Source organism: Pseudorca crassidens, chromosome 6 (assembly GCF_039906515.1).
Source record: "Pseudorca crassidens isolate mPseCra1 chromosome 6, mPseCra1.hap1, whole genome shotgun sequence".
Taxonomy (NCBI): Eukaryota; Metazoa; Chordata; class Mammalia; order Artiodactyla; family Delphinidae; genus Pseudorca; species Pseudorca crassidens.
The window spans coordinates 93,462,703-93,479,180 of NC_090301.1; the positions used below are offsets into that span (position 1 = coordinate 93,462,703).

A 16,478-nucleotide genomic window follows, 5' to 3' on the forward strand; every position below is an offset into this window, starting at 1 on the left:
AGGCTTAGGGCTAAAGGTGCCAATTTATAATTTACATTGTTTGATACTACAGTATAGGACAGGAATTAGGCCAATAAATGGGTTCAGAATATGAAACATCCCTAATATAATTTCAGTTTGAAACTGATATTAATACACTGTCAGAGCTACTAGCTCCTTGCTTAGAGAAAAACTGAGGTTCAATAATAAATGGTTAAGGTGTAATATTACAATAAACACAGACTGCTTTTTAACATACTGCTCTGTAGATCAACTTCGAGGGCAAAGAAAAACAAACATAACTGATGATTTCAGTACTTTGGTCTTTTGTTTACAATAAAAGAACTTTAAACAAATTTAAAATTTATTTCAGAATATGGATCTGGAAGGATCCTCAAAACATTACACATGTCTTAATTGCTATCCCAAACCAGAGACCTTTACAATTAATAACAAAAGAAGCAAAAATCTAAATCCATGTAGTCAACTTAATATTAAGGAATAATCTATAGGTTTTGTTTTCTAACATTTCTTTGCTTATCATAATGGCTCTGTCTCTCCTTTTTTTTGTTTTTGGCTGCACCATGCAGCATGAGGGATCTTAGTTCCCCAACCAGTGATCAAACTCATGCCACCTCAGTGGAAGCGTGGAGTCCTATCCATTGGACTGCTAGGGAATTCCCCATAATGTCTCTTTTGGTCTAATATTTTCAGTAATCTTCCTTGCTATCTTTGTACCGCTAGGACGAGTTTAGATCTGTTTAAAGTTTCTTACGAAAGAAAATAAAGGAAAGAAAAACAAAAGCACTGAAATCATGAACTATGAGATTTACGTATTGCTAAGGAAGAAGAGAATAATCTTTATGAGTTGTACTGTGTTTTCATAAAACTAACTACCAATCAATATCACTCAATTAATAGTAAATCTAACTTATTTCAAAAAGAGGATCATTTTTTATTTGTAATTATTATGAACAAAATTAATGATAACAGTTGACACCTTTCAACTAAGGCTCTTAATATACTTTGAAGACCTTACTAATTCTCACTACTTTTCAAGATAATGGTAATTATATATTTTTAATAATTTTTTTGATGTGGACCATTTTTAAAGTCTTTATTGAATTTGTTATAATATTGCTTCTGTTTTATGTTTTGGTTTTTTGGCCCCGAGGCATGTGGGATCTTAGCTTCTCAACCAGGGATCGAACCCCCACCCCTTGCATTGGAAGGCGAAGTGTTAACTGCTGGACCGCCAGGGAAGTCCCTAATGGTAATTATTGAGAGAAGATAATGAATTGAAGTGTAAATGTCAGCTAAAGGTCAAGAATAGTAAGAACAAAAGAGGCCAGGCTGATATTTTCCACCGGAATAACAGAAAACAACAAAGTTTTCTGAGTTGGCAGAGTGGATTTTTAAAAAATATCAATAAACTGACAAACCACCCCCAATCACTAATTTGTTTATACCATTTAATGCTCTGGGCAAAAAGGCACAGGATTAAAAACCCAAAGGCTGTGGAATCTAAAATTGATACAAATGAACTTATTTACAAAACAGAAACAGACTCACAGACTTAGAAAAACAAACTTACGGTTACCAAAGGGGAAAGGGGGGGGAGGGATAAATTAGGAGGTTGGGATTAACATATACACACTACTATATATAAAAGAGATAACAACAAGGACCTACTGCACAGCACACAGAACTCTACTCAATACTCTGCAATAGCCTATATGGGAAAAGAATATGAAACAGAATAGATATCCGTATATGTATAACTAAATCACTTTGCTGTACACCTGAAACTAAACACAACATTATAAATCAACTATACTCCAACAACAACAACAAAAAAAATCCAAAGGCACAGGATTAAACATCTAAGGTAAAGTCCCTGGAGAAAGTCAAGGACTCTGGTTTATAGTTACCCCGTATATTAAATGAAGATAAAGGATCTTACCATCCACCATCCTAATGATGATATATGTGAAAGTTGTTGGAGGAAGTAAAAATATTATGTAAAAGCATTCTACATCTGCAAGATGTGGGGAACATCTTCTTTATACATGTCATAATAAAGCACTGTGAAAAGCAAATGTGCTAGCTATCATGTGTATATATCACCCAGGTTCAATAGAAAGAGCACCAAATCATAGAAATAATTAGAAAAGTAAAATGTAGTATGGGAAGTCAATTTTAAGTTTTAAAAGTTGAACTCATTAAATACTTTTAAAGACAAAAGTACAGTACACAGATAGGGAACTTAATACAAAGAAAAAGTACTGTATTGAAAATTTTGGGAGCTTATGTCAAGAAATAAATTTTACTTTTTTTTTAATTACTAAAGAAAAAAAAATCTGATGTTGCATGACAATAAAGGGATCAATCTGAGGAACAATATAGTTGTGCTACTGCTAATAAATAATTAGTAACGATTATGATGATGATTATAAATATCATATTACTAACAGCATCTACCATCTGTTGGGCTTTTACTATGTAGCAGGTACATTACATACAGCCTTTTATCTTTGAGGAAAAAATAGTTAAGATTTGTATGATTTTACATGGACATAATCTTACTGAGCCCTTTAAACAGAAACTTCTTTACATGTTTCCTCAATTAAGGAATTTGATGCCCACTAACCTCACTGTTGGAGAAGTGTGGTCTCCCCCCTGAGCTTTTCTGATAACCTTATTAGACTGTCATTGCTTTCCTGTCCCTTACTTGCCCTATCCTCCCCTTTTCAAAGAAATACATTGGAACTAACTTGGGGAATATAAGATGTAAAAGTCTCATGTTAATTATCACAGGGCTTGCTATAGAAGCTGAGAATATACTAAACACCTGCTTCAACTGATTCTGTGTATAGAAAATTCACTCATATATATCAGAAGCTGTTCATGCACTCTGGCACATGAGGCCTACTTGTTAACAAAAATCAGTTCTATTATTTCCTCCATAACAAGGGTTACCAACACAATTTGGACTCGCCATCCTACTGTTCAGTAGTTTGTGGGAAGAGGGATCAATGTTTGAACTGCTCCGAAATACGTTTTGGATTGTATTTATAGGTACATGTATACAGATGATCATTCCTAGACAAAACATTTGTCAAGTACAAAGATACAATTGTCAAACCATGGGAAAGTTCAGTTTGAACCTTAGAGCATAAGATTCCTAATTTTACATTTCAAATAAATGGCAGAAATAAACACAAGTAATTTACCCTAAATTTAATGTGAAAAATCTATCTCTGAGAAAAATCAAAACACAACGACCACATGATTAAGTTATACAAAGGAAACCAAAGCAAACACTCCCCCCACCCATTTATCCCATGTTAAAGGTTAGTGGTAGTCTAACAAATTAAGATTTTTCTGGATTTAGAAACCTGACACCTCACTACCCCAAACCTTCCAAATATTTAATAATCATACAAAGTCCAACATATCACTCAAGATTTGCAAGAGGAATGGTGTGTGTGTGGCAACAGAAAAATTACTAAGCAAAAACCCTTTGTACCATTATTTGGGACCATATCAACAATTCAGAACAACTCCAAAGCAATTATGTGGGAAAGTGAACTTCTTGACATTAATGCACACATACTGCTTGAATTACTTCTAAAGCATTCTTAAGAAATTCTTAAGAAAGTAATCTTAAAAATTCTCTAAAAGATTATAGTTTCAAATAAAACTGAATAAAAAACACAATTAACATTTCTGAAGAATAGAGAATCACAGAAGCGAAATTATTTATAGAAGAAATGGTCAAGGAGCTCTAGGAGATAATATCTGCTTGGAACCATTCAAGGTGATGCCTAATGTCTGCTGGCCTCTCTCCAGCTTGATGAAATTAATATTATTATTACTTTGGTTTATGCAACTTTATTGAAGAAAAATCAATTAGTAGCAGAGCTATCAGTTTATCACTTATCCATTGACAACTTGCATCATTTACTCAGTGTTATATTAAACAGTGTATTGGAAGATAGATTAGCTAATAGCTCCAAGCCTCCTAACAATGTAAATGAAAATTACAAAATGTGTGAGACCCTATTTTGGAATACAAAGAGTGTTTGACTTCCAATTTCCATTCTCTGTAGAACAAGAGCAGGTCATTCCCTTATTGACATGCATAAAACACATCACATTTTCCATTCTGCTGATGCTATCAATTCAATACCAATTCTCCAGCCACATCAGTTATGAGCATAAAGTATATCATGTAACCTCAAATCTCTAAGAGTGGAAGGTTTAAACAAGAATGGATGCTGCTAGAATAATGCTGCTTCCTTTGATGTGACAACTCAGCTTCCACCTTCCTCCCCCTCAGATGATTCTTCAGCACATTAGAGCAGTGAGGAATGGTTTTAGTCTCATAACAAAGTTAGAGTGAAAACACTGGCCACATAATACACATGCTCCATTTTTTTAAAAAAAACTTCTGAATCTTGGGTAACTGTTCTCTTGTAACTACTTTACAGCTTCTAAAAGCACTTACTGTCCAAAGCTGGAAGAACGTAAGTATTCTCAGATGAGCATGTGAATGAATGGAGGGAGGTAAACAAAACATAAAATGAAAAAAGATGAGGTCTGATAGGGGAGCAGCCAGATAAGAAAATAATAAAAGGAACCATAATTTAAAGTTTATTCCAGTTGTAATGAAGGTTATTCTGACTTTAAGGTAGCATCACATGGCATACTTCTGAGTCCATTCCTGAGACAGCCTGCTGTACTTATCTCTGTCTGTTTTATAGATCCATGCAATCTCTGGCACTAGGGGATCATCTGGGTTTGGATCACATAGCAGTGAACAAATGAAGAACATTTTATGTAAACGTTATCCTTAACAAACAGTAGAAAATCATAAGATTTCTTTACAGTTTTATACTATGACATCCCTTCATTTAAAAATGAGTTTTTCTAAATAAAATATTAAGGGGATGGTCAGGAAATTAAGACTTGGAAATGGATGAAATGTATGCTTCCTTAGGAAAACACTTCCATTTCCCTAAGTCACTTTATTTTTATTTTTTCGGTACGCGGGCCTCTCACTGTTGTGGCCTCTCCCGTTGAGGAGCACAGGCTCCGGACGTGCAGGCTCAGCGGCCATGGCTCACAGGCCCAGCCGTTCCGTGGCATGTGGGATCTTCCCAGACCGGGGCACGAACCCATGTTCCCTGCATCAGCAGGCGGACTCTCAAACACTGCGCCACCAGGGAAGCCCCCTAAGTCACTTTAAATATTACTATGCTGAAGGAAGACAACAGATATAAATTATATTCACGGTAGCTGACTTTCAGAATGATAGAGAGGAAAGCAGAGAATATATTGACTAATTCAAAATTCTTAATAGGGAACCTACATTAATTGGTACATACATCTAAAATTTGAGTAAAAATAATAGTTGCTATTTAAAATTAAACCTTCAGGCAGTATCTTAGAGGTAACAAAAGAAGATGAAATGCCTAGTAGTATTTTTTTTAAAAAGGCATTTCATAATAGGTAACTCCCTATCAAGTTAAGAGGTAACTGTATATTAACTGGATTATTTTTTCAACAAGACACTCTATTCCCTGTTGATTCTTAAAACAGCTGACTTTATTTTACATTATGCGAAAACAGAATGACAATTTTTTTCTAGTTTTATATACTTCATTCCTAATTTCCATTACTTAAATCTCTTCTCTGTATATTATTCCAACTGTAAGCCCCTTGCCAGACACCTTGCACAGAGGCATCTTGGACTACAAAATCTCCAAGCAGAGTAAATATACCCACATACAGTAAATTCTTGATAAACATTTGAGTAAACAACGAATATAGCATTCAGTGGATTAACATAAAACAAATTCTCATATTCGCCTTGTTCCTCCCCCAGTCGTTATAGTCACCATACTATACGGAATGTGATGTCAGAGACCAGGCCCATTTTTCCTTGCTACACTATGTCCTTGCCATGGAATAGGTTTTCAGTAAGTGTTTGGGGAATGCATGAAATTCTCCTGTAGTATGAACAACTGGGCCATGATTCAAGAATGGTCGTCAAAACGTTTTTGTGCTTATTGCCAAGGGCAACACAACAGACATGGTAGGAAATGCAATACAGGCATACCTCATTTTACTGCACTTGGCAGATACTGTGTTTTTACAAACTGAAGGTCTGTGACAACCTGCAAGTCTATCGGCACCATTTTGCCGACAGCATTTGCTCACTTTGTCACCGTTTGGCAATTCTCACAATATTTCAAACTCTGTCATTATTATTTTATTTGTCATGGCGACCTGTGATCAGTGATCTTTGATGTTACTACTGTAATTGTTTTGGGGTGCATCAAACCACATCCACGTAAGACGGCAAGCTTAACCAATGTGTGTGTGTTCTCACTGCTCCACCAACTGGCCAGCCGTTCCCGTCTCTCTCCGTCTCCTCTGGCCTCCCAGTTCCCTGAGATACAATAACACTGAAATCAGGCCAGTTAATAATCCTATACTGGCATTTAAGTGTTCAAGTGAAAGGCAGAGTCACATGTCTCTCAGTTTAATTCAAGAGCTAGAAATGATTAAGTTTAGTGAGGAAGGCATATCGAAAGCTGAGACAGACTGAAGGCTAGGGCTGCTGTGCCAAGCAATCAGCCAAGTTGTGAGCATAAGAGAAAAGTTCTTGGAGGAAAGTGCTACTCCAGTGAACACACCAATGACAGGAAAGTGAAACTGCCTAACTGCTGATACGGAGAGAGTTGTCTGGATAGAAAATCCAAGCAGCCACAACATTCCCTTAAGCCAAAGCCTAATTCAGAGCAAAGCTCTGACTCTCAGCAATTCTGTGAAGGTTGAGAGAGGTGAGGAAGCTGTGGAAGATTAAAGCCAACAGAGGTTGGTTCATGAGGTTGCAGAAAAGAAGCCATCTCCGTAACATAAAAGTGCAAGGTGAAACAGCAAGTGTGATGTAGAAGCTGCAGCAAGTTATCCAGAAGATCTAATAGCCTTCTACTGGAAAAAGATGCCATCTAGGACTTCCATAGCTAGAGAGGAGAAATCAATGCCTGGCTTCAAAGTTTCAAAGGACAGGCTGATTCTCTTGTTAGGGGCTAATGCAGCTGGTGACTTTAAGTTGAAGCCAGTGCTCATTTACCATCCTGAAAATCCTAGGGCCCTTCAGAATTACACTAAACCTACGCTGCCTGTGCTCTATCAGTGGAACAACAAAGCCTAGATGACAGCACATCTATTTACAACATGGTTAACTGAATATTTTAAGCCCACTGTTGAGACCTACTGCACGGAAAAAAAGATTCCTTTCAAAATATTGATACTACCACTCACTGACAATGCACCTGGTCACCCAAGAGCTCTGATGGAGATGTACAACAAGATTCATGTTGTTTTCATGCCTGCTAACACAACATCCATTCTGCAGCCCATGGATCAATGAGTAATTTCAACTTTCAAGTCTTATTACTTAATAAATACATTTTGTAAGGCTATAGCTGCCACAGACAGTGATTCTTCTGATGGATCTGGGCAAAGTAAATTGAAAGCCTCTGGAAAGATTCACCATTCTAGGTGCCATTCAGAACACGTGTGATTCATGAGAAGATGTCAAAATATGAACAGTAATAGCAGTTTGGAAGAATTTGATTCCAACCCTCCTGGATGACTTTGAGGGGTTCAAGACTTCAGTGGAGGAAGTAACTGCAGATGCAGTGGAAACAGCAAAGGAACTAGAATTAGAAGTGGAGCCTGAAGACATGAATGAACTGCTGCAATCTTACGATAAAACTTCTAACAGACAAGGAGTAGCTTCCTGTGGGTGAGCAAGGAGAGTGGTTTCTTGAGATGGCATCTACTCCTGGTGAAGATGTTGTGAAAATTATTGAAATGACAACAAAGGATTTAGAATATTTGATAAACTTGGATGATGAAGCAGCAGCCAAGTCTGAGAGGATTTGATTCCAATTTTTTTTTTTTTGGGGGGGGTACGCGGGCCTCTCACTGTCGTGGCCTCTCCCGTTGCGGAGCACAGGCTCTGGACGCGCGGGCTCAGAGACCACGGCTCATGGGCCCAGCCGCTCCGCGGCCTGTGGGATCCTCCCAGACCGGGGCACGAACCCGTGTCCCCTGCATTGGCAGGCGGACTCTCAACCACTGCACCACCAGGGAAGCCCTAATTCCAATTTTGAAAGAAGTTCTGCTGTCGGTAAAATGTTACCAAACATCAATGCATGCTACAGAGAAATGGTTTGTGAAAGGAAGTGTAAATTGATGCAGCAAACTTCATTGTCTTATTTTAAGAAATGGTCACAGTGACCCCAACCTTTAGCAACCACCACCCTGATTAGTCAGCAGCCATCAGCGTCTAGGCAAGATGCTCCACCAGCAAAAAGATTATGCTTTGCTGAAGGCTCAGATGATGGTTAGCAGTTTTTTTAGCAATAAAGTATTTTTAATTAAGGTCTGAACCTTAATTAAAAGTTCACTATGAATTAATACATAATGCTATTGCACCCTTAACAGACTACAGTAGAGCATAAACATAACTTTTATATATGCTGGGAAACTTCGTGTGACTTGCTTTATCGTAATATTTGCTTTACTGCAGTGGTCTGGAAACGAACCTGCAGTAAGTTCAACGTATGCTATAATCCAAATTAATCGCTTGTTGATAAACGTGACCTGAAAGAGGGAACATTAGGTGTAGAAAAGAAACTAGAAGGAAATCTTTTACTATTTCAATCACAAATGCAATAGAATTTAAGCATTTTCTCTGATCCAACCAGGATACTGGCATTCTGTCATCACTGAGTGTACTGACTGCAGCATGAGAATTTTTTGCAAGTGCTATTACTAAAAATGACTAGAAAAATTATGTTATTCCTCTAAATTTCTTAGATAATTACCACCTTACTATACTGAATCAGTGGGGTCTAAATGCTTTTTTACTGCTGTATGAGTTGCTATCAATTTCTAACACATTTCTGGCATATAATGAAGAATAAAATTTTTGACTGAATGAAGGAATGAAATAACCTTTAAAAGAACCTTCTTAAATTATTCTACAAAAATAAGATATAAGTTTCGGCATGTAGCCCTCAAGGTCTTTAGGATGTAGAAAGAATGACAGAATATTTTCTCCAAAAATGAATTCTTTATTCATAGGGTTAAACTGAAACAGAAATGTTTGGCTTCCCTGGTGGCACAGTGGTTGAGAGTCCGCCTGCCAATGCGGGGCACACAGGTTCGAGCCCCGGGCCGGGAGGATCCCACATGCCACGGAGCAACTAAGCCCGTGTGCCACAACTACTGAACCTGCACTCTAGAACTTACGAGCCACAACTACTGAAGCCCGCACGCTTGGAGCCCGTGCTCCACAGCAGGAGAAGCCACCACAAGGAGAAGCCTGCACACCAGAGAGAGGAGTGGTCCCCGTTCACTGCAACTAGAGAAAAGCCCGCGCGCAGAGTTTTATGCCTCCTCCCTTGAATCCAGGCAGGCTTTATTGACATGTGTCATCAAAAGACAACAGTGGAAGTGACATTCTGAGACTTCTGAGCCTAGGTCAAAAGAAAGCTTGCAGCTTTGCTTGGTATTGGAACATTCTTTCTGGAACTCTGAGTTGCCCATAATGAGTCTGATTACCTGAGCCTACTGTGCTGGAGGGACCACAGGTAGGTGCTCCCAGTTCCAGCTGAACCTACATTCCAGCCATTCCCACCAAGGGACCAGATATGTGAGTGAAAGAGTTGTGGACCTTCCAGGCCAGCCCACCTGCCATTTAAATATCAGTGAGGGATCTCTTTTGACGCCTTGTATGAGAGAAGATTCACTCAGCCAAGCCCTTGTGCCAAACCCTGACTCACAAATCATGAGATATTAAAAACAAAATGTTGTTTTAAAATTGTGAGCTTTGTTTTGTGATCAGCTGTTGTATAGCAATAGATAACAGGAACACTGAGAAGTGAACACTGTGAGTACTACTTGAAACAATTTTTATCTATCTTGAATCTGTGGACCAACTCATCAATTTCTATCTATGCCTAGAATTAAAAGCCTTCTGAGGGGTTAGTTCTAAGTCATCATACATGTGTAGCATCAAAAGCCTCAAGTGACCTTTTCTTCCCCACCAACCTCTTTTCTCAGTCATAGTTGATCAATTGCTTCCCCTAGGGTTGTTTTTGCCAATACAACTCCTGCAGTTTCAATCTCTCTAATTCTAATCTCCTCTAATCTTAGGTTATTTTCGACTCTCACAACAGGGATAGGCGCAGAATGGAAGGAAAAAGTATAAAGCCACTAAAAAAACATATTGGCCACATACAAATAAAAAGAAATATATTACATGATACAAGCAAATCAAAGAGCTAGACTCAACAAGCTAATCCAGATGACTCCAAAAAACAGCTGGTAGGCGTGTCGCAAAAGGTCAACTTACCCTTTTACAATTCTGAAAGTGAGTTTTGTATGAAAAGTATAATTATATATAGAATATTTAATATTTGTAGCCAGGGGAAAAAATCCTGTTTACCTGCAAATCAATATTGTTGTCAATGCAACGTTCATTCTTCTCTGCCAAAATCTTCCCATAGTTTTCAGATTTGATAAGATTTTCAACTCCGGTTGTATCTTTCACTTCTGCCTCCAAATCCTTCATTGTTTCAGTATCATTTTTTACAGTAACAGTATCAGACATCCTCATTAGCAAAGGTTATTTTAGAATTCTACAGGGAACTTGAAGCCTTAGCAAGCAAGAAAAAAAAAATTCAGTTTGAAATATTTCTTACATTGAGTTAGTGCACAACATTGACTAAATGCCTTCTATGTTCCAGGAATAATGTAAAATATACACGGATAGAAGCAAAATTCCTGCTTCTAAGGAACTGTAAAATACAGTTTAGTGGCAGACATATTCAAAAATAAAAAATCATAAAACAATGAGATAAGGGCTATAATAAGGTTATGAGGTGATTTTGATGCGCACACCACTTGTGAAAATTCCCAAGAAACATTAAGGAATAAGCCCTATTGAAATGTAAGGTAATGGCTGGAGAATTATAAATGCATATTTAGATGACATCAGAAATCTTTTTCTCTGAAGGGATATTATAAGTATTACCCTGTGAAAAAAAATTTTCCTGTCATAGCTTTCATCTAGATTTCTGAAATTTCTAATTTGTTACATTAACCTGCAATTCCAAAAGGAAATAACTTAAAAAATAGACAGTAACATTCTATACAAAACACAGTTGTGAATCTTCACTAATAACTGTTCAGCGTTATGAATCAAGCATTGAAAACTCTCCTGACTCATGTGATTCAGGGCCAAACAACACATATGGGCTCTATAGATCAGATATATAAGATGCCAATATATTTCATATCTTTAGTGAGTTTAAGACAACAATGGGGACTTTACACTGAATATCAAATAGGAATGTATCAGATAAAGCTGTCATTTTAGGACATGTGAGAAATGTGAACCTGAACAGCAGAACTTGATGTAAACCACTCCGTTTTTTCTAGCCTTATTGAGATATAATTCGTATATAACAATGTGTAAGCCTAAGGAGTACAACGTGATGATCTGATACACTTATATACTGTGAAATGATTAACATAATCCATCACACCACATAATTAAATTTTTGTGTGTGTGGTGAGGACAAAGACAACTTATTTCAAAATGCATCCAAAAAATGTAGATGAATTGATGGAGAGGTAGAGGGATGGATATAGATGGACAGATGCAGGTTAAAGCAAGTAAGATAAAATGTTAACGATAGAATGCAGGGGTGGTTAAATGGCTGTTCACTGTAAAATTCTTTCAACTTCTCCGTATTTCTGAAAATTTCTTAATAAAATCTAGAAGGGGGTGAAAAAAACAGTAGAACTTGTCTTTCCTATATAGAAAATTCAAGAGTTCCTTTCCTGAAAGAATGTTTTGCAACTAAGTATCTAAACAGATTTCAGGAATCCATAAATACATCTGAAAAGCTTAAAAAAAAAAAAAAGTCTTCCTTAATTATATCCACACCAAAGTTAAGTGGTTCATTCTCAAAACAGTAAGGTGACTAAGGCGGGAGGGGGTACTTAAAAGTACTCTGGCTCCTTGCTTTTTGTATATAAGATTTTGAAAGAAAAAGTGAGATGTTTTTCTCAAGTGACAAGACAGGTTACCTGATGTGTTCTATGGATTTGGGATTGTGGTGTCCCACAAAAATAAAATAAAATAATCCAAGGTTCTTTCTCACAGTTGTCAACCAGGATGTCAATTGTCTTGACCAATTTGGAATCTGGCAGGAGGAGTCCCATGTCCTTGTCACCACTGTAGATTCCTGGACTGAAATGGACTGTCTTGGATCAAATATATCATTCCTTTCAGTGGCCTAAAATTCAAACAAAAGAAAACATTATAACAAAATAGCCGAGGGAAATGAAACACTACACAGTAAATTGGAAATGAAAAATATTACTGCTGGTGACTTTATTATTTTCTTGTCCTAAACAAGAGCCAGAACACTTAATTACAACCAATTCTGACATGCATTGGTTTTGTGAGCCTGGGTAAACCATGAGGCCACCTAGAGAGTTTTGCAGTAAAAGCAGAAGGAAGAAGAAAGCAAGGGAATGTATTAAGAACCAAGTATGTGGTCTGTGTTGTAAGGGAGATATAATTTTCGTTTTAAAAGGTTTTCCCAAGATCAGAACCAGGAACACTTGCCTCCAAGAACTATGATTTTTAGAGTTTCTTCCAGAGCTAAACTCTATGGACTTAAGACAGTAATTCTGAAAACTAATCACATTCCAGGTTTTTAAAAGTCCAAAAGAACAAAAGCTATGATAAGCCATTTAACATTTTCAAAGAAACGCACATTGCCTATAAAGGGTGGCATGACTATTTATAAAGACATCTGAAAGACTAAAGCCAAAATTCTCTCAGTGTCATCTGTTTTGAAAGTTAGTTTCATTTAAAACTTTTCTGGTGCAAGTGACTACATCACAGCAAAAAAACACTCTAAAAATCCTATATAGCTCTTCCATCTTCCTTTGACAATTTTGTTGTCAATGAACACAACAGCACAATTTTAAGGTGAAACAACTGAGCAGAATGAGGTCCAAGTATCAAGAGATAAAATACTAATACTGCTGAGCATGCATCACAGAAGAATTCACATCTTATACTAACTCTTCAAAAAACAATTTTGAAATGGAATTATTTAGAACCCTGATACAGATACACATTAGTTTTCACATCTCAATGTCACTCTGTTTGACTACAGGATAACAGAAAAGGAGGTATCATAAACAAATGTCAAAACTGTTTTTAACTGACATTGTCATCTCAATATGACCAAGGTTCTGGGCCACTAAATCAAATGGCTAGGCTTAAAAAAAAAAAAGTCCACCCAAAACAAACCAAAAAATACTTAAATATAATTTTTGTCATTAAAAAATTTTTCTCTCATAAAATGGTAGACACAAGATGGCAGCACTCACTAAGCAGCCAAATTCTTTGTGTTCCTGCACACTTTGGGATTTAATCATGAATCCTTTAAAATCGAAATTCTAAAGAAGCATGGTTGTATCCATTTAAGAAATGAATAAGGCATCACTAAGGTAATAGCTGCAAGGGGTAATGAGGGAGAGGCACAATGTGAAAAGGTGAACGTATCAGACGATCCTCTGAGGACCTGTGCAACCTTAGGGATCACCGAGTCCAATCATATAATTTACCATGCAAGTTATTAGCGCCCAGGAGTATAATAAAATGACTTGTCCAAAGTCATACAACCAATCTGTAAGACCAATACTTGCTAATAAGCCACACCACTTGACCACAGATTAATGAATGCTGCTGAACCAAATGGCCAGTTATTGCCTGGGAAGGAGACAACTGGTATAATAGAAAGATCAAATGCATTAGCCTTAGACCTGAGTTTAAATCCCAGCGCTGCCAGTTAACGACCTCGGTAAACTGCTTAATCTCTCTGAGTCACAATTTTCTAAACTGTAAAGTGGGGAAAATATACTTAGCTGATAAACTGTTAGAAGAACCGAATGGTTTAAATGTAAAGCACTCGCCACAGCCTCTCTTACACAGTGGACGCTCCAAAAATGTTAGCTTCCTTCCATGGCTAGAACCGCCCTAGGGCAACAACTGGCTGAGGCTTAGTCCGCTGTGTCCTGGCAACACCCTGCATGATGGGAGACTGACAGCAGGCCCACCACAGGTGCGCAGGGGCTTTGCACACCTCAGGCCTCCTCGTGCATGTACCCTACAAAGCTCAGCAGAGGAGAAGGACGAGCGTTTGTGTGGATGCGCTAAGTTACGGGAGGAAGTGCAACAGCCTCAAGGGGCTCTCACTAGCGCCTTCTCATTTAACGTCCAAAATTCACATAAGCTTTGCATTCTTCTCATGAATATTAATGTCTTTGTCTTAAATACAAATGTTTTCCTCTCTAAATCTTTAAGCAAAAGAGGTATTCCAGCTTTCTGGTCTTCGCTAAAACAAAATCCCTTTTATCCTGGCACAAGGCCTACACTTTTACAGTTACCTGAGGCTGTGTGGACGTGCAGGCGTCAAGTACATAAAGGCACAGACACATCATATTACATCTCTGCCACAACACTTAGGAGTGAATTAAATGCATCCTAATGTAATAAATAGTTATATAGTAAGTCAAAGTGATTAAGGAACTTAAATGAATCTGGTAGGTTTCTACAATAGAAAGACAACTTAAGAGAAAAAAAAAGTTGGCATTTATTAAGTGCATACATTTGAGTACCTACAGTTAGTGATATTTAAAAACTGAGTTTCTCAGACTCTGTTTCAACCTAAAAGAGATGGATATATGTGCTCAAAATTCATACTCAACTTTGAAAAAACATTCTTCCATTCGGTAACATGTTACTTATTAGGGACATACCAAAGATTTGATTACATACAACTTCTGTGCTACCAGGTAGCCAACAAAAGAGAAATGCCACATGTATGTATGTAGACATAATAAAATCTTCAGAACCTTAGGCACAAAAAGGTTGGCACCCCCTCAGCACCATAAGCAAAAGGGAATTAAAGGGAAAACTAAAGATTACAACCTAAAAAAAGTAAAACTATAAAAGTACAGGAAATATAGGAAATGTTTTAAAATTACTGGGTGAAAGAGTCCTTCCCAAACATGATGTAAAAATCTAGAAGCTATCAACGAAAAATAGTAACAAAACTTACAATGACGTTTTAATATATTTCTGTACAACAAAAATATAACAGAGATTAAAAGGCAAATGATGTAATAAAAAATATTCCCAACACAGAAGTGCCAAAATCTGTAAAGTAAACAAGGTCTTAAAATCAAAGAGAAAAGGAGAGAGAAATGGGAACTGCAATTTACAAAAGAAACACAAATAACTACCACCCAAACTACTCATAAATAGCTCACCATGTGCAGGTACTGTTCTAATACCTAATTTAAAGCTCACAATAATTCTAGAAAGTAGGTTCTATTAATATCCCTGTCTTACAGATTAGGAAACTAAAGCATGGAGAAGTTGATTCGTCCAAGTTCAAATAAGTCACATAGCTGGTAAGAGTGGGATATGAAGCAGGATATGAACTGGGGCAGACAGGTGCTCCACTGTAAGCTGTAAGTGGAGCACCACTGTAAGCTCTTACCCACAGTGCTGTATCATCATTCAGGTGTACCAAGAAGAGGAGCAATTTGGGCTTACAGAGCATCTTTATTTCAAAAATACTTAGAACGTATGGTAACGGTAACGTGTTCAAGACAGAAAGTACTAAACTTATCCTTTTCACATAGATAGGAGCTATGTACTACTGACTTCTTATCCATCGTCAGTCAGGCTAATCACTACTGAGTTATCAGAACTGTCAGGTAATCATCCACTTTCTCTTACTCTCTCTATCTCTTGTGATCTTAAGTATTAAACTATGTAAACTTGGCTGGCAATAAGGATTCAATTTGTGGCAAAGGAACAACATGAAGCCTAGGAGCTTAACAAACGATAACTATGCATAGTTAAGTGCCTTCCTCCAGGTAACAAAGCAGGGCAGAATTAGGATCAACATTTGGAAAGTATATGCAGTCTATGAATGAATAGTTTCTCCAGTGAAAATGTCAGATACAATTTTCGGCAATAAAAATGAAACACTGATACTGCTAATTCAAAGGATCACCTTATTCTGCCTATGGCCTAATATTTGGTTCTACAGCACAAAAGAACTGAAGAATTAGGCAATCAAAAATAATATTCTAATATTATTAGAAAAAATATTCTAATTTCACACAATGAAAACCAGTTTATTCTAGATAAAACATAAAAAAAAATTATTTAAGGGAATTCCCTGGCAGTCCAGTGTTTAGGACTCTGCACTTCCAGTGCCAGGGGCCTGGGTTTGATCCCTGGTAAGGGAACTAAGATCCCACAAGCTGCACGGCACACACACACACACACACACACAAAGTTAAATTTT

The 16,478-nt window shown here is 37.2% G+C and overlaps 1 protein-coding gene across 14 annotated transcripts in view; it reads right to left on the minus strand.

Moving 5' to 3' along the window:
- R3HDM1 (R3H domain containing 1) overlaps positions 1 to 12,302 on the minus strand; it is a 114,633-nt gene extending 102,331 nt beyond the window's left edge. For all 14 annotated transcript variants that reach the window (XM_067742085.1, XM_067742078.1, XM_067742073.1 and 11 more), the window contains exons 1-2: positions 12,163 to 12,302; positions 10,514 to 10,724 (exon numbers count right to left, since the gene is read on the minus strand). In XM_067742085.1, the coding sequence (XP_067598186.1) occupies positions 10,514 to 10,684 (171 nt within the window). In that variant the 5' untranslated portion in view covers positions 10,685 to 10,724; positions 12,163 to 12,302. The remainder of the gene's footprint in view (positions 1 to 10,513; positions 10,725 to 12,162) is intronic.
- Between the last annotated feature and the right edge of the window lie 4,176 nt (positions 12,303 to 16,478).